At 38.7% G+C, this 26120-nt stretch overlaps 1 protein-coding gene across 1 annotated transcript; it reads right to left on the reverse strand.

The window, feature by feature from the left end:
• Positions 1-2111: 2111 nt before the first annotated feature.
• On the reverse strand, positions 2112-25374 carry LOC119429266 (unconventional myosin-VI-like; the record flags this gene model as incomplete). Its single annotated transcript, XM_037696931.1, has 21 exons — positions 2112-2335; positions 2548-2766; positions 3041-3175; positions 5146-5249; positions 9894-9944; positions 10069-10229; positions 12338-12416; positions 12530-12738; positions 14626-14776; positions 16327-16417; positions 17098-17227; positions 17306-17383; positions 17573-17703; positions 18508-18601; positions 18784-18822; positions 20826-20996; positions 21235-21330; positions 22065-22192; positions 24295-24367; positions 24793-24884; positions 25217-25374. Coding segments are annotated over 21 exons (2590 nt in total), but the record flags the coding sequence as incomplete, so codon positions are not given.
• Positions 25375-26120: the final 746 nt, after the last annotated feature.

The following is a 26120-nucleotide window of genomic DNA, read 5'->3' on the forward strand; positions in this document are numbered from 1 at the left end:
TTACTCACAAACTGGATCAGTTTTGCTGAAAAATCAACTTTAACAAACATAAACTATAATAGTCTTGATCATTATTCTTGTTTTCTAACATTTCTTTATGCCTGATTATGGTAATAATAATACTAATAATAATTAAACATTATATGATTCCACTTTAAATCATTTTTTGTTTTTTTTGTTGCAGACGTGGCGCCAGCCAAATGAACACCGGACATGTTGCTTCCTGAGGGCGTCAGACGACTGTTTCGATGTGACAGTCGTCTGAAACCAGCACAGAGACGAGGTGCTGCTGGTAATAGCTGAACAGTAGACGAGTGATTGAGCTGAACCCTTCATGGTGATGAAGGTCTGTTTAGAGGCAGAGAGTTTAATATTTATTTGATGTATTGAACGGTAGGAGTTTTCCTCTACTCCCTTGACAAAGGTTGTTTCCTCACAGTGAGGCTTATATTATAAAACTGATACATGGCTGTATCTAACTAGTTTTAGACTTTATTATATTTTATTTTAATGCCAATTTTTAACTGTTGTGCATAAAAATGTAAAAAAAAAAGAGAATGTAATATAAGCTATTGACTTTCGTCAATGCACAACGTGTATATTTATCAGCATTTCTTGTTCACATTCATCACTAATCATTTGTCTCTTACAACTTGGACATATTTTTATAAATGCTGCATTTGCAGCAAAACAAATAAAAATGTTTCAATTGCTCACGTTGTGTTTGGTGTGTTTAATTGCATGTTAATAGGCAGCACTTTTAAAGGTTTTGCTGTAAACATGACCCTCCTGCGAGGTTCAGTTCTGACCAACGTGGCACAGACCTGCAGCTTCGACTGTTTCGGGGTGAAATCAGTTAAACCAGAATACAATAACAATAAAACAGCCTCAGTAACTGTTAGTGTTTCACCCATTTTCTGGCTGTTTTTGAGCAGAAAGGCCCAGACATCTCTTCCACCTCTTCAGGGAGGATCCTAAGATGTTCCCAGGCCAGCCAAGAGACTAGTCTCTCCAGCGTGTCTTGGGTCTTCCCCAGGGTCTCTTCCCCAATGGGCATGCGTTTTTTTAGTTACAAGAATTTTTCATTTGAATCCTTATTAGCCTTTAAATCATCATCTCAGTGATATTTTCAGACTTTCTGTCTTTATTTTTATTCTTATTATTATTTTATATATCCTGTCACCTACAGTTTTCACAGTATCAGGATGCTGGACTCTGATCTCTGTATTTGTAACTTATATAATTTCCACTGTTGGTTAAATAAAGAACTATATAAAACACAGTCAAGCACATGAACATGTTTATTTTCAGAGCAAAGGCCATCAGAGTTTAAAGATGAAACGACTGACAGTAACTCAGTAATTCAAGTTATGTTGACATCAAGACGTTACAGAGTCCAAATCGGAGATTGATTAGTAAATAAAATGAATTCCCAGCTTAATCATTAAACAAGTGTTCAACTGAATTAAATAAACGCACAAAACAAACACACAAATTACATTATTGTCTGTAAAACAACCTCATACCCACAAAACTGCAAACATGAAACATTTCCCTCTTGCATATCAAATGAGCGTTGATCCATTGCTTTTTAAGAGCTTCAAGTGTTAAGAAAAATTATTTCTGATTTTAAGGACTTAGAGTTTCCATTTCAGATATTTTTGCTACAATTGTTGCTTAATTCTGCACCATTTATATGTCCAGTATTCCAAATGTATCCAAATGGTGATTCTTTATATCAGAACACCCACAAAGCATGATTTGATGGCTACACATAAAAATAAAAAACATGTTGTTGTGACTGTTTGTTGTTCTTCCTGCAAAGCTGGACATATAAACTAATTAAGACTTCTGTGGTGCAACAATAATGCAGTTTAAGGCCTCTCGGTGCGGTTTTCAATTCATGCATAGATTGAGAAAGACTGAGCACGGATGCTAACACTACACATGTAAGTGTTGCACTGCAAATTTTAAAACTCCAGACATAAACAAGCAGCAGGTAAAGATGTTGCAGTGAACTACACAAACAGGACGATGCGTGAGTTTTGTCGCTAGTGGTCGCCTCAGTAACCCACCCACCACAGCGACATCCTGAATGTCAGCGTGGTGTTTCACAGGGAGCGGTGCGTTCAGGTTCACTTCAGGAGACTCTGCAGCATGGCGGTGGCGTACGTCGGGCGGGCCTGCTTGTTCTCTATGGCTTTCTTCAGATACTGGATCCCGTCGCAGCGCTCCCAGATTTCCTCGAACTGCCTGGGCAGGATCTCCGCCCCCCTCTTCCTGGTCAGGCCCGTCTCCTCCAGACTCAGCTCGCACATTTCCATGTCGTCTTTGCCTGAGAGAAGGCGACAGAGCAAAGACACAAACAAAATGTTTACTCCCTGGGGCGGGGATTGATGAGGAAAACAAAGGCCTAGCGTCAGGTGCGAGATTAAAATTGCTAAAAAAAAATTCATATTTGTTATGATCGAAAAATCCCATTTGAATATAATTGTCACATCATCATGTCTTTGTTGTAACAAGACAAAGGAAAAGCTGATGATTCACCTGCGACCAAAACAATGGGCTGTTTGTCCGGATGAAGCTCCATCTGTCTGGCTATCCACGGCCCGTCGAAGTGGGCGTACCACCAACCCTTCTTTTTATTCTGGGGGTCCTTGTACTGGTCTGCGGGCCGGATGAAAGGAATGCGAAAGTAGCGCTGCTGGCGGTTCATTGCCACTTCGTGATGTTGGGCTGTCGTTGGCGGCGCTGGGTTCTGCTCGGCTGCGACGTGACCGTTAGAAAAACAGATTCGTGATCAAAGTGAAGCAGGAGTGTGTCGGGCGGACGAGTTTCAGCAGTTTTAGTTTTTCTAAGAACATAAAACGCTGTTCATACTAATCACAGCAAACAGTTTTAAAAAAAGAAAGCGATGTGCTGGGAGACAGCTGAAGTGTGTTCTGTTTAAATGTATGGTGATTATTTTTCTATTTCTGTTGGTGTGCTGTAACTTTGAGCACATTTAGAACGACAGTGTGGAATAACGTCCTTTACTGACCATAGTCAGTGATGGATTTCGGAGCTCTCTGGTAAATCCCATCATCGTCCCGTTTCTTGTTCTTGGACTTCCACGCGTGATAAACCTTCAGACGACGGTGGAACTCCTCTCTGCAGGCTGCCAGCAGATCGATGTCTGCGAATTAGAAAAACTAATTTTATTTCACCTTAACGTAAAGAGGATTTCTGATCTACAGTAGTCCCTCGCTACTTGGCGGTTCGACTTTTGCGGACTCGCTCTTTCACGGTTTTTCAAAGTAAGATTGTACACGAGAAGAAAAACATTGTACACAACATGATTGTCAACTTTAATATTACTCATATGATTGGCCCAGTACTGGATACTGTACAGTAAAAAGTTAACCAAAAACAAAAACTTCCGACAGGCGCTGCCATTTTGTAGCTTTCTCTCAATAAGCCTACACTATCGCCACCCAAAAGGACTACATTTCCCAGAAGCAAACAGTGCTTCCGGCCATTGCTTCTGCTGAAATGGAGGGAAAGATTTGATCAGATATGAAAAAGTTTGATCCTTATTCATAGTGACTTTGGCGCCTAAAAGATGCAGAAAGCTGCATGGAACTGACCGGGAACCAGACCAGAACCAGACCTCCAGACTCATCTGTGAATCTGAGTGCCACCCGCTGGCCCACGAGGCCTTCCGAGCGAGGAGATGCTGCCCGGAGGTCCGATGTTCTCTCTGGTGCCCACCTCCATCCAGATTTGGATTTGATCGGGACCACACCCTGCTGGCCATCTGAAGTTACGGCTCCCTCCAAAAGCATTTTGGTAATCAAGGGCTGCAGAGAGCCGACCAGAACTGACAGGGTAAGTCTGGCAGGGTAGGTCTGCCGAACCGAGCTGCTGTGTTCTGCAGAGCTGGTGAGTAAAATTTGGAAGTAATGCACAGTACATATACGTATGTTGTTAAAATTACGTAGGTGTAAGAGTGTAGAACATTGCAAGAGTGTGGGAAGGGTTTATAAAGCCTTAAAATATAGAAATACTAAAATAAATAACGCCCCTACTTCACAGATTTTCACTTATTGTGGTCCGGAACATAACCCCTGCGATAAAGGAAGGACTACTGCACATCGCTTTCCCAATTTGCACAGAACTTTAATGGAATGCATCTTTTTACACCGCCAGTGCTGAAACATCCAGGAGGACAGCCGCACAAAGCCTCCAGCATTTGAGGAGAAGGGACCATTGTGGTTTCGTGCTGAGCGTTACATTAGACGTTCACAGATACTCTCACATCCTCCCATTCAGTATCAAGCTGGCTTTTCTGCTGCTTGTCTCGCAGCTACAAGATCCATTAACCCTTACACAAATAGGTGCACACAGAAGTCCTGGTTTAATGTTTTTGCTGACGTTATCATGCTGTTTACGAGCCAAAAGGGGAGTTTTACAGTTCTACTATCGCTGTTGGGGTGACCTCAACAGACATACTAATAATAGTTGCAAACTATATATAGAAACTTGGACTTGGCCTCAAAAATGTCCTAAATGAGGACGGATGAATCAATCATGTTGCAAGCGATTCAGCTGAAATGCTGTAAAAGCTTACGGAATACCACATATTTGTAGAAATGCAAAACAAAATACACAGAAAATACTCCTGCACCATCAAAGCTAATGGTTTCCACAAATGATCCAGATGTCCTTGGACATGTCTCAGAGTGCAGTGTACAGCAACGACGTGAAAAGAGGCTTGAAAACGGGAGCCAACTGAGAGTTTCAGCCTTTCATGCTGACTGAGAAGAAGCAAATGTTAGCCATCTTTCATGACGGGAATAATTTCCTCTCTCCACCACTTAGACACAAGTGGAAACATCCTCATGTTGTGCCTTTGATAAAAAATTTTTTTTTTGGAGCGAGTCATGTTCACACTCTGGACAGCTGAAGCCTTTCAACAGCAACTCAAAGAACTGACGTCCCGATGAAAGGCTTGCTCGTGACGCCACATGAGTTTGGGTTAGAAGTGCCAAAACACGAGTTTGGTGCTGAATTGTTTAACGTTTGGTTTGAACACAAATAAATTTGGGCAGAAGGAGTAACTAACAACTCTGTGTCAGACTGAAACTGGATTCGGGACTTTCTCACCACAGGAAGTGTTGATGACATCTCGCAGCTCGGCGTACTTCCACTTGCTCAGATCATACTTTTTCACACCGGCAGCAGCTTTGGTCGCCTGCACCTGAGGACCCCTGGAGTTAGAAACAGACGAGTGCGGGTGAGAAAAGAAACAACCTGTGCATTTGAGAACATCCAAGATAAACTCATCAAGGATTTGTAATTTTCACACTGAATCTGATTCGAGTTGCACATTTCAGGGGAGTGTTAATTTTCACAAGTAAATAATAAATTCTGATTAGTTCACTTCTAGTCTGAGATGAAAAGCCCATACATGATACAGCAAATAAAGCAGACTTTGATGCCAGAATTTGCTGCATTAACTTGATCATTTTAAGCCTACAATGAGATGTTTTTCTTTATTATTATTGGGATTACTTTTTAAAGTGTGAAGACCACTGAAAAAACTAATTAGCAATGCTTTTCTATAAAAACCCAATTAATCAGATTGTTGCTGAGCTCTTATCTGATGTTTTCAGCTTCCCTGCTGAGCTGAAGCCATAACAGGAGCAAGGATTTGCCTTCTCTAATTACAGTCAGTCTCTGGATTAAGGACTGCTGATCTATGAATCATTACATTATTATTTAGACGTCTGACTGACTGGAAGGATCAGACTCATTCAGGATCAGTGCAACATGTGAGTTAATGGCTGCTCTTTGCTTCTGGCAGCTGGGGAAAGGGAAAAGGTTGGCTGGAGAAAAGGAAGCATGGAACTTTTTGGATGTCTTTTAGCCACAATGCTAGTGAGGTTGGCCAGTGTGTGACTGGAGCTGAGCACAGTGTTGTTTAGTTAGAAAACAGAGGCATGTAGAAATATTCTATCAGTTTGTACAAGTTCACAACTGATGCCAATGAAATGTATTCAAGTGGATTTTGTTAGTCTGATTAGCTAACTGTGCATGCAAGTCATTTTTTTCAGTAATTTTTTTAAAGATGACCTAAAAAAACCAACTATTTTTTCTTATGAAAGGTTAAATAAACCAAAATATTGCTGTTAATTTTTGACTGTGTAACTTTACAAACGGCACCTCATACATTATGTATATGGTGAGACAACAACATAGAAATTGTACCATTTCAGGTAGATTTTCTATTTTCACAACCATAATAAGACCTGTGATGAGATTATTACACACAGATCTTGATCTAAAGTGAGTGTTGATATTTACATATGAAACTCAAACCCTTAACCTCCACTTTCATAAGAGAAAAAAAAAACATTTTTGTCAACGTGTTATATCCTGAAAAACATCCAAACAAAAAGTTAGTGATTAAAAGCCTTCATACACGATTTAGGTAGAGGATTAGTTCAGAAAATATTCTTGCTGTTGTAAAATTAACCAATCAGATGAACACAGATTAATGAATAAAGACGGAGATTAACATAGCATAATTATAATTTCTATAGTAGGTAGGGAAAACACAACAAATGTTACAGGAACACTTTCCTCACTGGAATCATGCAGAGCCAGTTCAGATGAGTGATTTTCATCCAGCTCTAATTTATGTCTTGTTGTAACATCTTTATCTTAAGGTGACAGATAATATGTTTGAAATGATGGTGGAGCAGATGCTCCATCGTTTTCCAAAGCACGGGTGTAAGTTTATGTTTTGGCTCCTCTTTTATTGAACTAATATGTTATTACTCATAGCAATAAGACGGAGAATAATTTGAGTGATATTGTATTAATTAACAGAGCAACATATCTATAAATTTAACAGTGTGGAAACAAAAGGCAGGTTTTTATTGATTCTAATTTCACCTTACATACTGGTATAAACTAAAAAATATGATAAATAAGGGATACACTCTACACCCTGTCCTGTCCCTGAGCTTTGAGTAGGTTCAATTCAAATCAGCAGAACAACAAGCTGCTAGCTTGCTAGTCAGTCAGCAATTGACATGACGCTACCTGTCAATCAATTCCGTAGGCTCATCAGCAACTGGCCAATCAGCGATGGCAACGCCCCTTACCTGCAGGATCTGCACCTCCTTTTCCTCCGACAACATTGTTGGATTTTTGCATTGCGAATGCTTTGCAGGCAGAGGGATTTTATGAGAAATCATCAGAGAAAATAGTTAAATGTTGTCAGTGGGGAACATGCAATTCAGACAGCGTTACCCTGAGAATTTAGAGGATGCAATACAGTTTATTCCATTTACAAAACCTAAACTGAGTGGGAAAATGTTAAAGATGGATAAAGGCTGGAGGCCGATCCAATGATCAGCTGAATACAACAGTGATAAACAGGAAGTACCACATGTTCATCTGCACAAAGGTAACTGCAGGTTAAATCCTTCATTTTCTGTCATAATTACATGATTAATAGTTAAATTAAAGGTTAATGCTTAAAGCTAGTCGTGCTTTGTTTTGTGTGTTTTGTATGAAGATATGTGTTGCAACTTTAGGTCAGAGCTAAATATTTAGTTAGCAAATTAAATATTTAGTTTGGTTGTATAAGTTTAGCCTTTTGTTTACTCTGATCAGTTAAAGCTAAACTGATTTTGCACAAAGAGTTTATTAGGTTGTGCAATGTCAAACCTGCACTCAGTATATACTGCATTTTACTGAATTGTTGCCATGTGTCGCTCTGTGGCATGAAAACATCTAATGCAGTAACTATTTGATGTTATTAGTAGCTTTGAAAATACAGTGTTGCCTTAATGTTGGCTGATAAAGCAGAAATGCCTCAGGTAATGCCGTGAGCTTCACTACCTCCACCACAACTATCTTGTTTGTGTGTTTGACGGAGGTTGGCTCACCTTGGGTTACTTTTGCGTGGGTGGAGCGATCTTACCGTTCGCGTCATGTCAACTAACCGCAGAGATGTTAAAAAGAGAACTAAAGTTGGGCTTTAGCAGTCAAACACGCACAGCATCTTTTTTTTACTACAAATCAAACAGAATAGAGTAAATAATTTGATTGATATTGCGCTAACAGTGCTATCATTAACTATCCGTATTATTATTATTAACAGTAATATCCATAAATTAAAAAAAGCGTGGAAACAAAAAGCAAACTCTTTTTTGGGGCTTCAAACTCAAGTTACACCGACCTGCCAACCAGTGTCTTTTCTCCCTCATATTTTAACATAATCAAGGCGCTCAGGGGTGCTAGATATTTTGTGAGGAATGATGGAATTGCATTAACAATATAATCCTGTATCTACTTCAAGCAGCTGGAGGTTTTGGAAGTACAACAGGGATTACAACCCCGTCCACACAAGAATATGATCTTTTTCAAAACAACAGTTCTCCTCTTAAACATGGCAAAACTAGAAAGCTTCATCCGACTGTTGAGCTGTCCATGCTAGGTCTGTATGTGGCTGTGATGCAGCCACTAAAGGACACCAAGTAGAGTAAAGATGACGTGGAGCATGCGTATGGTGAAGAACAGAGCAGAAGCCAAAACCATTTTGTGGACTGACAACTAAAAGGAATTTCTAATTTGTGTTTAGCTGAACTATGAGACCTGAAAAGTGCAGAACAGTGTTGACTGGGAGTCGTGTCAGTCCAAGTACGAGGACATAATGAACGATTTTTATGTAGAGTATTCACAGGGATGGCTGGGTAAATTATTTATACACAAGCGTCACCTTTAAAACTACTGTGTTCCAATTTTCAATGTTTTTGTAAACATAAATTTGATGTACATTGTAGTTTTTTTTCCTGCAGCATTTGTTTATTTTTGTATTTTGGACAGTTCAACATAGTGATAACAATTTTTGGTCTTAAATTAGTGTAATAATATGAAGTTTTTGCTTTACTATATTTAAGGTAATGTTCATCAGCCTTGTCTGGTTATTTAAAAAATACTGTACATTAATCCCTCGTTTATTGCGGGGGATCTGTACGCTGAAGTCCAGCGATAAGTGAAAAAACACAAAATAGTAGTACAAGTAGTAAGCAGAAGTTTATTTTAGTATATATATACTGTATAAAGACGTTTTTAACCCTTCCCACAAATTTGCAATATTCTAAACAATGTTTCTACTTTGTATATCAAATGCTCTAAAAAAGCACTGAATGTCATGATCTCAGCTCTCTGCCTCCACTGCACTCTGCCATCTGCAAGCGCTCTTGGCCACGCCCACTTCTCCGCTGTAAAGTGGAGATATGACACGCTGCAGGAGGAAGCTTTTCCTGCAGTGTGGGCTGCACACACGCACAGCAGGTGCTAAATAATTTAAAATAATTTATTTTAAATAACATTTCCATGCCGATCATGCTGCTCATCCATCAATCAGCCAATTGTGTGTCATGTCCAATCTCATTCTGAAAAAACGTAATAGGGCGAATCCACAAAAAACGAACCGCGAAGTAGTGAGGGACTACTGTATACAGATGTTTACTACAACATAAATGCAATCTGTCATTATTGTTAAGTCAGTCATGCTTAGGGTTGGAGGTTAGTTACTATGTGAACTTAGGACATTGTTTTCAAAATGTTGCATCTAGGCTGCCCCCTCAAGAATGCAATGTGGTGGCATTTAAATTTTTTTTTCCACTCTGAAACCCAGTTTAAAAAACAAAAGAAAACAATTAGGATCTCCTAAAAAGTGGTTTCTGTGTGGACACCTCACAGCTGAAATGAAATAAAAAAAAAAAGTTGGATAGTCACAAAACTCTGTTCTCGTGTGGACGGGGCTTAAGAGTGTGAGGAACTAAACAAATGTCTACAGATGGTGTTAGTTACACTCAGTTCTGATTTCTTACATGGCTCTGGCTGAGAAGAAAGAGATAGGAAGATCTGAAAAAAAGTCATCACTGTAGAAAACAGTGCAACAAGAGAAAGTCGGTTACATTTGCATGCTGAGGTCAGGCTGGGTCGCATTACTAATTCAAAGCGCACAACACTCTCGTATTGAGGATTATCCTGCAGAGACGGTACCTGCGCAGAGCTGCATCCCCCTGACCTTCGTCACTGATGAGCTCTGCCTCGCTCTGAGCGATCCTCATGGCGAGCTCCTGGTCCCTTCTCTCCTGTTCCAATACTGCAGCATGCTGGGCCTGCTCCTCACGCTCCAGAGCCATCTGTTTCTCCAGCTCAGCCTGTGAACACAAACCACAATCCACATTTGATACGATTGTATATGATCTACATAAAATATGTTCATGGCACAGTGGTAATACTAACCAGTGAGCCAGATGTTTCTTATCGATGAGAGCTCAGCAAAGTCTAATAAGACTAAAATATACAAGTATTTTGGGCAGCTAATAAAGCTTTTGTGATTGTCTGAACATGGGCAAAGAACAAACATTTAATATTATTCAGATGGAAGGTTGTTTTTATAAAAAGACCTTATAAAAATGGTTCAAGACAAAAAAAAGTACTCAAAATGACTGACTGTTCACTATCAAACTATCATTAATGCTAAGTTTTTTAATTTATTAACACCCACCATTATTTCATATTACAAAACCAGCAAAATATGACACAGACATAAATAAATACATATGTTCTGTGGGAAATGTTGACAAGTAATGCAAATCATAAAAAAAAAAAAAAAAAAAAAAGAAGTTGTTTTTGTGGGATTTCAAGCTGTTTGAGTTGCGGCTTTTGAAACAGGTCCTTCACTTCCATATATGGGGTGTGATGTCACAGCAGAGATCCGATCATGCAAAACGGACAGATTTCTATTGCACAAAGCTGGAGGCAGTTGCAAAGATGGAGAAAACACCCCCATCCGTTTTGATAAACAAACAACAGGAAAAAGAATAAAAACATGCAGAAGACGAAGGAAGTTCGACAGCGTTAAGAGACACAGTGGAAGTGAGTAAAGAGATTTGTGATATTTAGTATGTTTGTATTTTATTGTCAGTGTATAGTTTTATGTGTTTAGTCAGTTGTAGTGTGTTTGAGTAAAAACAGTGACACATTTTTTTTAAAGTGAAGCTGCAGCTTCCATTTAATGTAGGGGTATGGAGCTAGGCCGGTCGCGATAAACAATAAATCAGTTAATCACATGATAAATGAAAATTATCGACCTCGTTTTCATTTATCGGCTTTATTGTTTCTTCGTCTCTCTTTCTACCGAAGACACTGGATGACAAAAGGCTCAACTCCGGTGCTCTTCACTGACCCCTCCCGTTCGCTTTAAAATCTGTTTTAACCGTACAAAAACGCGTTTTTGGATCGTTAAAAGCAGCTAAGCTGAGAAGCTCAGCTAACAGGCCGACCTTGGGGAAAAAACAGTCTTGTCGAAGTTCCAAAATTCACGGCTGAAACCTGTGCCTTCGTGTAAAAAGTTGTTTTTCTCTGCAAAAAGAAGCTGAGAACTTGTTCACTGATTTTTTTAATTAAAAGCTTTGTGTGACAAATGCTATGCTAAAGAGCTCAAAGCACACCTAGCGTCCACCGTTTTCATAAACGAATAAGGAAGGAGAGACAGCCCATGTCACGTCAAGGAGCCTCCCTCCCATTTTTCTTAAAGAGACTCACTGCTCGCTCCCTCACTATCCATCATTCAGTTCAAACAGTCTTATACTGCCATGCGGTGGTCGAAAAGAGGTACTACATGCAAAACAAATTAACTAACATTTCTTCTTAAATTTGACAATAATTACTAATTATTGTCAAATTTCAAACAATATTATCGTTTATCGCAATAATTTTTGAGACAATTAATCGCCCAGCAAAATTGTTATGGTGACTGGCCTATATGGAGCTGCAGATCCAGAAATGGACTGAGTGTCAAAACCTTCTCAGAAAGGCAGAAGGAAAAATCAAAACATAGTCTGAGACAGAGTGAATACTTTGACGAGGAAGTGGGAGATCCATTATTTGTTGTAGAAGCGGAAACAGAGGAAGAGTGCACCAAGCACACACTCCTGCCTGTGCACAATCGCTGGTATGACATCATCAGCTGACCAATTTATTTGTTTAAGATTTTTTTAAAACATTTGCATGGCCCGAGTACCAAAAAAAAAAAAAATCAATGGTTGTAATAAATAAAATAGACCTATTTGTTGTGTATCATAAGCTAGAAGTACATAAAACAAATTATTCGGTTATTGGTTAATGTCTAAATTTACAGATTATTGATACGTAATGTTAAATTAAAAAATAAAATCATGTCTCATGTCTATCACATTTGTCTACAGAAACACATAAATCACATACACACAGAACATCTGTGTTGGAAGTAGGAAGTTCACACCTGAATAACTTTCTCTTCCTCCTTTCTTTTTTTCCTCTCCTCTTCTTCCTGCTTCCTTTTAAGTTCCATCTCTGCTTTGCTAAAATTAGAAAACAGAAAAGGATTTGTATTTTTGTGGAGAAACTTTATGGACTCAACACGTGTCACTGTTGCACATTTACAACTTATCTGCTTCTATCATTGTTAACTTACAGCTTTCTGTCGTCTTCCTCCTGTTTGCGGCGTTGATCTTCCTGCTCCCTCCTCTGACGCTCTTTCTCCATCTCGTCCTCGATGCGTTTCAGTCTCTCAGTCTCTTCTTCCTCTTGCTTCTTCTTTTTTATGGAGGAGAGCAGCTGCTCAGAGCGCTTCACAAGCCCCTGGTACTCTGTGTCAATCTCCTTCCAGGTCATCACCGTGGCCTGGTGGCAATGAAACACACAAACATGATCAAGATTGTAAAGGAGGAAATACATATCTTTTATTAAACTAACATATGTTGCCCTTCACAACAAACTGAGGATTAAGGTGCAAACTGGTATGTTTGCATTGTGCACTACAGTAATTAAAAATTTTGCAAAGATTTATTTAGTCAAAAAATGATGAATAAATACCTCATCTGTGGCTCTCTTGAATAAAATGTCTGAAATATGATTCTATAGAGGCAGTTTTCTGAGTAGTGCCAACAAATAAAGTGATTTTGAGCAGAAAACCTTAAATTGTCACTACTCTCCCTGCGTGGTAGCAGAGCTTTTTAAAAAAAATTTGCAATGGGGAAATCCCAAAATCCAAATATAGTTGAAGCTTTCCTTTTTCAACTGGTGTTAATTAATCCTCATTAGAATGCCCTAAAGATAGGATTCATGATTTTTTCAGGGGTTATCCCAATTAGCAAGACAAATCAAATCATATCTCTGGAACTGCTCATATCAGATGATCTTTGTATCAAAATGTAGCTTAGATCTGAAAATGTACTTTGTTAGATTTTTATTAAATTAAACTTAATCGTTGGCTTGCTGTGATGGGTCACATATTTAAATTCAGGTCTCTGGGGTGTCCAAAGGTACAGGTTGGTGTTTATCTACACTAAACTGGTCAAAGGATTCTACCATATGGCAGAAGAAAATGTAGGAAAGTGAAAACGATGAGAAAAGGCTGAAAACTGAATTCACACATTTTTCCCACAACCTTGTGACAACGATGACTGACTGTGTCTGTCACTTGCATCTGCAGCCAGAAGGGTGAATTCTACCGTTGTCAGACACAAGCAAGGGGAGAAAAGGTCATAATATTGTGAGGGTTTATTAGGGTGAGCCTCAGTGACACAGGGAGGTCTTGTCCCTCGACGTATAGAGGTCTGAATGACATCTCATGCATTATTTACACCGTGCCAGGAGCATTTCTGAACATTCAGAATGTCATACGTGTGGACAGCAGGGATGCTAACGGGCTAACAGTCCAACACTGGAAATGTACGCTGGCTGTATGGGATGGTGGAAACAAAAAGGAGCCAGGAGTCACTGGTTCCTCAGTGTCAATCAGAATACAGATGAAGTCTCAAATTAAATTTGTAGATTGCATGAAGAAAACAGCAGAGTACAAAAACAGCATCAATCCAACCGGGGAATCCGGCGCACCAAAGCTGGATGGCGAGTAATGACGAGCTGCTGAACCTAGCGGGTCCAATAAGACGGATGTATATTGCACTGGGAGAACTGGGATTTCCCTAACCGTGTTCGACTAATAATTTAGCAAAACGGCTACAGTAAATTAAATTATTGGCGTGGAGAGGAGTCGTCTTCATCGAGCTCTTGTCTTACGGTCACTGAAAATATTGATTCTGTAATAGAGAAAATAAGAAGGACAGAACACTGTGAAGTGTTTTGTTCTTGTGTTATTAAGGATTGTGTAACACAAGGAGCACATAGTGAGAAGACTGGTTGTTCAGAGCGAGCGCACTGGTAAAATAAATATGGAGCGAAGAAGCTTTGAATGAAAAACTTCACTGAACAAATCCACATGAAACACAAAATGTTCAACAAACACGCCGATGCTTAGTTTTATTTGTTTGAAAACAAAAAAAAACTAACACGGAAATCAACAGAATTTAAAAGCCCATATCTGTTGTTTTTCTTCCAGTTGCTCCCTTCGTCAGGGTCTCCACAGCAAGCGAGCCATTATCTTACATCAGATGTCTTTTCCGACTCAACCCAGGCTCAAACCTGCAGCCTCGGGATTACAGGACCCACTGACCACTGAGCTACTGCAGCCCCAAAAGATCATTAAAAATATAAAAACCTGCGCCTCACCCTTATTTTTGCTAACAGGGCATCTATGGCGGTGGCCAGTTCCTGGACTTGTTTGACCATTTCCTGTTTCCCTTCCTTCAGCACGTTCACCACCTCGTTGAAACGCTCCATGTGCTTCTTCAGTTTCTGAACTTTCACCATCCCATCAATTCTGTCGGAGCAGAGAAACGCTGAGTTACAATGTCAAATAATAGATTAAACTTTTTTTTAATATCATTTAGTGAAATCATAGTAAATTAAAAAGTCTTAAAATGTTTAGGAATATTCCAGTTTACAGAAACTACATTTAATAAGAATAACACTTAATAGACAAGCAGAAGACAAAAGTGAAAGATTAATTATTTTAGTTAGGTGACTGTGTTTTTAGTGTAAAAAACACGACTACATAATATTGATCAAAATCTATAAATGGATACAAAGTACAATTTACAAACTGTAATATTTTTGCATAAAGTGGAGTGAAATAGAGAAAACTATGAAGTTAATTTACTGATACATCTCTGTATGTTAGTTAGGTGTTTAAGCACCAGGACAGCTACATTAAAATGGACCAAAATTTTAAAATAAAATAAATAAATACAAATGTCAAATGGATTTTAGATTATTTAATAAATCTTTGAATTCATCTACACTTGTTTCATGTGAAATATTGAATTAGCTGATGTGTACTTTGTGCAAAACGGCACAACAAAATAACATTTTTCTTTTTTTATTTGTATTTTACATTATAATTTATATACAATATATTATTTTACTTGATCATAATCTGTAGTATTGATTGGATCCCTGGAGGTAAAAATCTATTTTTGCCTTTCCAAGTGAATATGATTGTTTTATTCATAATATATATGTATATTTTTCACCTCCTCCTACTTTTAATAAGGATTTAAAGTTAGTTTATATATTTTCACAGTTTTCATCTATCAACATAAATTGTCAGTTTGAAGTAAGATTCTCTAACCAGGTTTGAAACAGCCCTGTTGTAAACGGCATTTACAATTTAAAACTCAGCTTTTTAAATTCTTTACAAGAACTTTGTTTTAATACTTTGCCAAAGAATTATATATTTAGTATCTTATGATCCACAAATGAATTTATAATTGAACCTGAACTTATAATTTGAATTGAACTTGAAAACAACTACAGTAGTCCCTCATTTATCGCTGGGGATCCGTAACCTGAAGCTCAGCGATAAGTGAAAAACTGCAAAGTAGGAAGAGTGGTACAAGTAGTAGTTTATTTATATATATATATATATATGTGTGTGTGTATATAAAGGTGTTTTAAACCCTTCTCACACTCTTGTAATATTCTAAACAATGTTTCTAAACTCTAAATGCTCTAAAAGAGCACAGAATGTCATGATTTAGGCTCTCTGCCTCCTGCCAGCGCTCTCGGCCACGCCCACTTCTCTGCTGCAGAGAGAAGATCATGACAAGCTGCATGAAGAAGCTTCTCCTGCAGCTTGGACTCCACACAGGTGCTAAATAATTTTAAACAATTTATTTTAAATAAAAAATCCATGCCGGTCGTGTGGCTCATCCATCAATCGGCCAATTGTGTGTCATGTCCAATCTTATTTTGAAAAACCGCGATAGAGCGAAAAACAAACCGCGAAGCAGCGAGGGACTACTTTATTTGTGATTTCATTTGAACAAAAAGCAGCGAGAATATAATAAAATAACATAAACAGAAACTCACCGTGGCTTATGCTTCTTCTTACACAGCCACATGCGGACAGTCTTTTGAATCTTAATGCAGGCCACAGCTCTGTAACTCATTTTATTCCTGACTGGAAAAAAAAAAAACGGCAAACAAAAATACTTATTGAGAATTGCTATGGAATTTATTTTCATTATACGAAGAATATAAATTCTGCTCTCTGAGGTATTTCATGGACATGGTTTCATTTTAAGATTGAAAGTGAACACAGCATTCCCTCACTCACACAAATGGAGCAGTCCTAATAAGGTGGAGTGTTGAAATAATAGGACAGAAAGAATAAATGACCAGCACCAGAGGCAGTGCTCAGTTACAGCTGAAATGTAATTTCATTCCATGCCTATATACAAATATACCACAGCTCGCCTGCACTTTGTGAATTGGCAGAAATTGATAACTTGGCACTGAGTGCAACAAGGATGTGCTTCTGGAGAGCTATTCCTTACAGCCAGAGGCTGCTTCTTTCAATAATCGAAAGGAAATGAAAAGTAGTAAAAGTGTCAGGGTGAAAAAAACTGCCCCAGGCCGGGTGGCAAGCTGTGGAACAATAACAGACGGGAAATGCTATAACATAAAAAGGAAGTTTAACTTGGGCTCTATTTCCAGAAAGCCAATTTTTACAAAGCCCATATAAAGTGGGAAATTCTTTCAAGTAAACGAGCACTAAATAGTTCTGGTGCACCAAAGCTATCCTTAAGGCTGCTTCAGCTACGTTCTGCACGTTGTTGCACGGCGCTGGATTTCACCTACGTTTAATGACCGACAGGCAACACCACTGGACCTTCTTCCAGCAGCTGCACAGCAACCACTTGTTGACCTTCTTCAGCAACTCTGCCAGGTGCTCCGGGTCCGACTTCATGATCTGGTCAAACTCAGCAAACTGATGCACGCAGACACAAACCAGTTCAGTTAGGGGAGATTTGTTGATGCGTAATGACAGACAACACTAATATCTTACCTTCCCTGGGCGGAAGAACACTCTAGTCAATCCAAACTTAAAATCATTATCATTTAAGCCCAGTGCTTTGAATAAAGCCTGTGGAGGGAAGGAAAGCACAGAACTGTTGTGTAACTGGTAAGAATTTAAGCCATTTAAATATGTTAATTTAGCAAAAATTAGCCAACTAATTAGATTTTATATAAGCAGATTTATTATTATTAAAATCCTGTAGCACACAGGATCTCTCCAGTGAAGGAGAAAAGTCGTCGGCTTATGGAAGCTCACCTTGCAGAAGAGCCGAGGGTTCAGTCGGGTAAGCTTGTCAGGCATGTACGCTTTATACATGTTGTAGAGCTCATGGAAGGGAGCCCTGGAGGGGAACCCCCCCTGCATCAGGTCCAACACAGACACCATTCCTAAACAAGACAAACAAGGAAACAATCCTGATTACTGCTGTCCTGTGCAGGGGTCTGCAACCTGCGGCTCTGGAGCCACGTTCCTGGTCCCTCTGCAGCGGCTCTTTCAAACTTTGACCAAAACTAACAGAAAACTGAATTTTATAGGCTGTTGCACCCACAACAAAAAATTACTAGTTTTAGCAGTTTTCCTGTCATTTCCTTTGCAAATATGTGGATACTAGTAATAATACACAGAGTAAATTAAACTCACTTTAACTTTATGTTTATTTCTTCAAAGTAGGACACTTAATTTCTCCACGATTAAAAAAAACAAACACATAAGCCTGCACAGTTCATTGTTTTTTTAAATTGGTACAATAATATCTTTATTTTTCTTTACAATAATCCAGTCTTCTGTGATAGACTTGCGACCTGGATATGGACCCCCTGCAACCCGAAAAGGAAAAAGCGAGAAAAGATAACGGATGAATGGAATCCAGTCTTTTCTTTTGTCGTAAAATGTAAAAATGTCAATAAATGTTAATCATTAGTTGTTTTTAGTTTTATAATTTCATACCTACAGGACAGAAAAGCCCCCTCTAACAAACTTAAAGTGGCCCATGGGCCACCAGTTGATAATGACAGTTGTAGCAGGTTTTGCGGCTCTGGACACATTTCATTTAGTGAACGAAGGAGCAGAAATGGCTCTTTTGATCCTAAAGGTTGCAGACCCTGGTTTGGCAGATATCCCAAATATTTATCCAAAAATAATTCACTTCATAAAAATGTTTCCACTGAGTGTTGTTTATGTTTTGCTCGTACCTGAGCACTGCAGCTGTGAGAGAATCAGAGCTCCTTCAAACTGGTGGCTCACCATCTTTAGATTGGGTTTTACACAGCGGATGAAACTCGAGCCCTGCACTCACAAACATCAGTCAGGAAACAAAAACAAGATCTGATTCATTATGCTGCATTATGTTGTCAGCACAAACCATCCATTTGGCTTTAATTCAAAAACATGTATGTGGTGTAATAATGTCAGAGCGTGTTTTATACTGCTGGGAAAACTGGTTTGTATTTAAGGACAGCTTTACTCACGGTGCTGCGAAGTTTCTCAAGCAGCAGGATCAGCTGGGTCTGATGAAATAAACAAACAGTTTTAATTATTTGTTTGGAAAGAGGCAGACAAGTTCAGCAAATTCAAATGTGCTACAGACCCAGGTCAGCAGAGGAGGTCAAAGAGCAAACATAGTTAAATACTCACAAACTATGAACAACTAATAACTTGGGCGTTTTTCCTGAACTTCACTGAAACTCTGTGAAAAGCCCGTTTTGGTTCCCTTAGGATTTTCCTCCAGCTATGAAACTTTCTGTTTTAACACCTCAAGCAGACTTTATCCAGATTTATCCACCAAGGAAGAATTTCTCAGAGGAAAGAGGTGAGAGACCAGAGGAAGTCTTAGAGAGGAGCGCAGAATAAGGAGGGACACTGGAAAATGGGAACGAGTGAAGTTACACGTCAGATTTAAAGGTTAGCTCACTTTTCTCCAGACTGAAAAGAAGCTTAAACAGATTGAAACGAGCAAATTAAAATAAACGGGCAAAGATTCCGAACAAAGATTATAATTCACGCATTATTTTATTTTTAATTTACACCAAAAACTTTGACAATAGCCATACGTTCTGCTTAATATTTCTCAAAATTCAAAAAACAAAATCCAAAGTGACACAAATTACTGTGACACCGAAGATTATAGCAGGGGTGGGTGAGATATTTAAAGCATTTGAAGGGCTGCACAGAGAATTAGAAAATCAATATTCTTCAAAACAAAAATATGTCTCCCCGAATACTCTTCAGGGATATAAAACATACTCCCAGTAACATGACTCTCGTGCCATTATATTTGTTAGCTTAAATGTGAAAATAAAAAATAAAAACACGTTTACTTTTCAAACTTCAAGTTTCTTTATTGTCATTCGCATCACATGTGGTACATGAGGTGGAACGAAATTGTGTCCTCAAGGTCCCAGTTACACCCAAAATATAAAGTATAAAAAGAAACAGTATAAGGATCTAAGCTATACGCTAAACACTAATAATGTAAAATAATACAGTATATTAAAGAGCAGCACAAACATGAGTGTGTAGTGAGAAGATGGGTATGAATGAATAGAGCAGTATGAGATCAGCAGCATGAGATCAGCAGCATGGATAATCAGCAGTACAGATTAAAGTGGCATGGATGAGGGTATTTTGATGGGTCTTTCTTAGTGTTTAAGATCAGGTTTCAGTTCTTGTTTTGGTCATTGTTTTTCTGTATCTTATTTTACTGATGTTTATTTATTTGCTGTTTTCCTGATCGGTCTAGTAGCTTTGGATCCTAGATCCTGATCAGGTTGTGTTCCCTGGGCTTTCTGTTACTGCCATCCTGTATGTTCAGTCTTCCTCTGTGTAGATCCTCCTACTCAGTTTTGCCCCGCCCACTGTCACCTGTTCTCAGCTGTCCCTCCCCAGGTGTTTGTGATTTAGGTTCATTAGTGTTTCTTTATATTCTGTGCTCCTCGTTTGTTCCTTAGTTCTGCATTATGCTGTTGACAGCTATAATTTCTCCTTCCTGTGTCTCCTCGTGTTTCCAGTGTTGTTTATTTTGTAGCTAGTTTAGCTGCCTCAGCAGCCACTTGTATGGTTATTAAATCAGTTCTGTTGGATTTTAGAGTCCCTCTGTTCTGTCTGCACTCATCGTTTTCAAATCTCATAGAAATCACGACAATTTGGAGTCTTTAAGGTTCAGCCTAGTGAAATACAAAAACTTGAAAAAAGTTTCAGCCTACCTTAAACAAATGATTTTCGATGTATTTGTCAATGATGTTTAACTTAGACTTGTTTTATTGATAAAATGCAGGATTTCATCAACTTATTTAAAAGTTTTCTTGTCAATGAACAACAATGGGGTCCATGAGGAGATTGTCCAAGGGCCACTTTTTGTCCTTGGGTCATATGTTGCCCATGTCTGGGTTACAATCGGTGGATTTAAAGTGATAAAAACATATATCTAAACAGCTATGATTTATTTAAATTTGGGGACTATTATATTGTCTAACAAAGGTATAAAATGACAAGCTTGTACGTCCTCACTGACCTTGAATTTGTTCCCCACGCTGATGAAGCTGAGCTTTCCCGCCTTCTGTTTGGAGTCCTTGGAGGTGTTGGAGTTCTCAAACAGCTCCCGCACAAATATGTCTTTTGATTCGCACACTAAACTCTCCAATGACATGTGGAGGGCATCATTATTCTTCTCCACGAACCTCGTCTGTCAACACACACATCCATTCCCATACATTTATGCATTGGCAGCCTGTCAGCATCTATCAAACCTTTGCAGCTGGTGTCATATTTATACAAGGATAAATAATCTTAGGAAGGATGATGTGATGGAAAGTATTCAAAAATGACTCAACGTAAGTAAAAATACTTTGTAGGAAATATTCTAATAATGGATTATGTGAAGCCCTTTGGCAAACCATTATAAGATTTAAGTTAAGAATTACCGTTTCATAACAGACCGCTCCTGCAAAGTGCCTGATTATAAAACCTTCGTCGTCCCGAAGATTCCTGTGAATTGTCAACTTTGACTTTCTGGGAACCTGGTTGTGTAAAGAAATATATAAAACTGAATAAGACAGTGTCTACAGAACTAAACGTTTTACATGATGTAGTAAATACACATTAAAACTTTGTTCAAGGTCATTTGTGCTCGTACAAAGTGTATTAGAACATTTTTTTTATATATGTTTTAACATGCCACATTCATCCTTTCAAGAACTATCATGAAAGGCTCCAAACGTCGATCATTTTTCAGAATAGACTATAACAAAAGTTTAAGCTCAATTAGCTTCATCATCAGCAAGAAGAACCATGACAAGTGACCCTGTGAAAAGTGTGAAGCAGAAATGTTAGCTCTCGCAGCACATTCAAACGTTTATTCATTTTTTCACAGTATTGAACGCACCGAGTAGCATTCAATGGGGATGACAATAGCGTGGCTGCAGCCGGCCACTTGAATGAGCGTCAAGGCTAAAGTCTTAAAAGGATTTCATGTTTGCAGATAAGCAGCCAGAGTGTCCAACAATAAAGACAAAGAGAGCAGCAGGGGAAGGGAGTGGGGCTGCGTGTCGATCACAAAACAGGGTAAAAAAAAAAAAAACCCAGCAAAAGTAACAACGTTCACGACAAAACGGAGGTGCTGTTACAGTTTTCCATATTAACAAAGGAGCTAAGAGCACAAAGCAGGATAACAATAGCAGAACTGGCGACAGAGCATGAAAAAGAGAGAGCAAAACTAAAAGAGTGTAAGAGCGAGCAGAGCTCAGAGTCTGACCGTCAATCTGAAGTGGTCTTTGTGTTTGCCGTGAACAGCCACTGCAAAGTGTTGGTCGCTGGCCTGAGGAAGACGGTTCTCTTCATCCAGAATGTCCAGGATTCCCACCAGCTTTGCCTCCACGAGATCTGGAAAAGTCAGTCACTTAATTCAGCGTCATCATTCATGTTTAGGTCTAAAATAAGCATCTGCAGTAGTGATTAATATCAAGACATCCAAACGGACATTGTCCTATAATAATCCCCAAGTTTCAAATGCTTGCAGACTTTTTAAAACTTGATTCCCCACAGAGTATTTATTTCTTGTGTGGGAACCATTCTGAAAGCAGATGAACGTTCTGTCTGCAAACGTGAGATTTAGTGGGAGTTTCCACCGCTTATTCTTTCTGAATTTGAACATCTACAAAGTAGAAAACGCGTTCATCAGGATGCTCATTTAGACACACATTTGAATTATTCATACAACATGCTGTTTGGAAAATAGTGCGATGGCCAAGGACCTTAGGGGAAAAAAAAAAAAATCTCCGTGGACAAGCACCTGCGCATAAATCCTGAAGACTGATGAGTGAATTAATGGCCATCCCAAACGGTCATTTGCAAGTCATAACTGTTATTCAGTGCTGTCAGTTAGCCTCACACCTGAATAATCGCAACCTTTTGAAATACAAATAAACTGCTTCACCTTGATACGTGGACTACTTCATCTCATTAATTCCACGATTCATTCGAGGGCAGACTCACCCAAAACAAGGGACATCATTTCTCCAGCCTCTCATTACACAAGAAAGGCCATAAACCCACACATACTCGTTGAACTTGCTGCCCTCAGACACACTCAGATGCCAGCTTAGAGAACCGTAAGAAGAAATGAGTGTTTGTCTTCTCACCAGGTGGATTTTTACTGCTCTGATGTGGAGCTCAGAAAATGAGCCTATAAAGCATCGGTGAGGGAATCTCGCTCTTGAACCAAACTCAGAAATATGTGGGGTTTCAATTTTGTCAACCCCCCCCCCCCCCTTTTTGAAAATTCATGTCACCTTTTTCAGCATGAGCTCTCAAATATTTATGACTTTTTTTTTTTTTTAGTATCTGTGTTTTTGGTCATTTTTTAGTAATCTTTGTGTTTTTTCTTGTTTTAATTTTCATGTTTATATTCTGTGCTTTGTGATCTTTGTGTTCAGTTCTATTTCTCTGTGTTTTCCTGAGCAAACAGTTCAGACCAGAATGTTGGAGAAAAATATTCTCCCTTTATCTGACTTACTCAAAAAGAGCCACACTCGACAGCAGGAGAAGATTTCTAACCAGTATTTACTTGCAAGGTCAGATTTTCAGGACAGAAGTACACATGAAGACCAGTCATGAGAGTCAGCCACGAGCAGTGTGTGAAGCTTGTTTTTATATTCTCATCAGTTCAGCCGAGCTCACACACTCAGAGGCGTCCATCCAGCTCTCTCTGCTAACCCAAACATATGGTTCATGGGCAAAGTTAACATTCTCAGCCGTAGTAGTTAAAAACATCCATCAAAAATTCTGTTTCTGTGTTTCCTGAGCCACCAGTTCATTTCCAAATGTTGGTCCTCAGTTTCTGCTCATCTGTCCTGCTGTTACCTGTTCCCCATGACTATCAGACCACCTGTCTCCAATCTCCTCATTATGCCTGGTCCATTTAATCTCCAAGTCTTTACCTCACCTGTAGTCGGACATTGCACTTCCATGCCCTTTCAGCTCCTCCTCATGTTTCATGTGACATAACTGCTTCTTTGTTCTAGTTTTGTGATTATTCAATCTTTAAGTTTTCCAGCTTGTGCGAATGTCTGCATTTTTGGGATCACAAGATAAGATAAGGACTTTATTGATCCCACAGGAAATTGTTGACAAATTTACTGATGGGTCTGTTCAACTGGCCTGTCCACTGCCCACATATGGGTTCATATTTCAATAAAACTAGATTTTAAACAGTAAAACAAACTTACTTAATGACAATACTTGCTAGATGTCTGGCTCTTGGCTTTCAGTAACTGTGGCCCCCTGAGCAATTTAGTTGAATTGTCCTGCTCTAAGGCATCAATAGCACATTGAGTGTATATAGTTTAGATTTGTAGTCATGAAACTGTCTCAAGTTTCATCTCAAGTAACTCTTTCATATTATCAACTTCAGAAGAACATTACCAGTAAGGTGTCTGTGGGCACATGAGAGCAGCAAAACTCAAAAATGCAGTGCAGAGACTTACCTATGCAGTCCTGGTTATCAACATAATGCACTTCATTCACTCCCAGACCTTCCTTTTGATAAAGCTCTTGCTCCTAAAATGTAAAAAATATATTAATGTAAACAAGAAACTTTTTTTTTTTGTGTGATGCTTTAACTTCTTAAAAGAAAAGACCAAAAAAACATTAAACTGACAACATTTGAATAACTAAAAAGAGGTTAAAACAAGAATTGTTGCAGAATAATTACAGACCTTGGAAAAGAATAATGTTAAAAGAGCACAGGAGATAAAAAAAACCCAAGCCTCATCATGTCCCATGAGAAATTAGCATTCTAATGAGCGAGCACACAGGAGAAAAAACAAGAGAAGACAGAAAAGCTTAATGCCGAACATCTCTGCCTTGCTCATGAAAGAGTCAATAAGTTTGGCTCATCTGTGACTCCAAGTGGCATATTTCCAGGAATGAAAAAAAGAGGTAAACCACATCAAATCCCATTAATCCACAGGCTGCTCACTCACCTCCTTGAGGATGCGCTCGTTGAAGAACTGCTGCAGCTTCTCATTGCAGTAATTGATGCAGAACTGCTCGAAGCTGTTGTGCTCGAAATATTCTTAGAAAAGAAGAAATAGAAGCAGAAAAAAACACGGATTTCAATTAATTCTTCAAAATAAAAAGAAAAAAAAAAAAACTGCTCAGCTCATTTTAATTATAGCAACGGGAAAATGACTTCTCAAGCAAGAGGCCCGGTAATGAAGTGTTTCTATGCATCAGGGTGTCTAAATGAATCCACAGACAGGAATCTTAATTCTGAACATAGCGACATAAAATGGTATCCAGATGGGAGCAAGATGCAGTCAATTTAAGTTGCAGGAGGAATAATTTGGCTTTTATGCTACTATCATACACATTAGACGAGATCCAAGATGAGCTGCATTTTATTACCAAATCCAGCAATGTCCAACACGCCGATAAAGTTGGAGGAGGTCTGGAAAGGGAAACACTGGTTCACACGTTTGACCACATGATCAAAGAGGCGGCTGTACACCGCCTTGGCCAGGGCATCCCGGGCATTGTTTGCTTGTTCCACCTTTAGAGGCACCCTGGGGGACACACAAAGTGGGGCAGTGAGAGAAAGTTCATAACTGGGACACGCTGGACTTCTAATTTTTCTATCAGCTCCATTTTTAATGTGGTATCAACTTTTTTATTGTTGTAGTCACGCTCTGTTCTCCCTGTTATGATACTTAAGAGTCCAGCTGAAAAAATGTTTAAAACTGAGGATTTCTCAGTCAAAGAGGACTTTAAAACAAAAAAATAAAACCTCAAAACTCTGCTGGGTTCTCAAATGGTGCTTTACACTAGGGGTTCTCCAATTTTTGGGTTCAGGGACCCCCTTACAAGGGAGAAAAAGTTTCAGGGATCCCCTCATTTATTTAAAAAAAAAAATCTTCAATTTGTCTCTTTAATGCAATGGAAAGACTTGTGTAACATAAATACTTAAAACTTGATTATTAATTAATTAATTAATTATTAATAATTAATAATGTTTATACAATTTGTATACTTTTAAACATGGGGTGTTTTTTCATTCAAAATACACCTAATTAACAACATTTTTTAATTTCAACGTCCAAAAATTACAGTTTTGAGAAAATTAACAGTATCATAAACCACTTTAAAACTTTACCTATTCACTTAATGAACATAATAAATATGTTGCCACTTCTTCAAATTATTACAGAAAACTCAACATAAAACTGAACAGAAGCAGAACAGCAGGAGTCAGACCAAGTAACAGGGATTCATTTGTAAACCGATTGATGCCGGAACGCAAATAGCAGGCGGG

Source organism: Nematolebias whitei, unplaced genomic scaffold (genome assembly GCF_014905685.2).
Source record: "Nematolebias whitei isolate Nwh7 unplaced genomic scaffold, NemWhi1 Nwh_scaf_259, whole genome shotgun sequence".
In the NCBI taxonomy this organism is placed as follows: domain Eukaryota; kingdom Metazoa; phylum Chordata; class Actinopteri; order Cyprinodontiformes; family Rivulidae; genus Nematolebias; species Nematolebias whitei.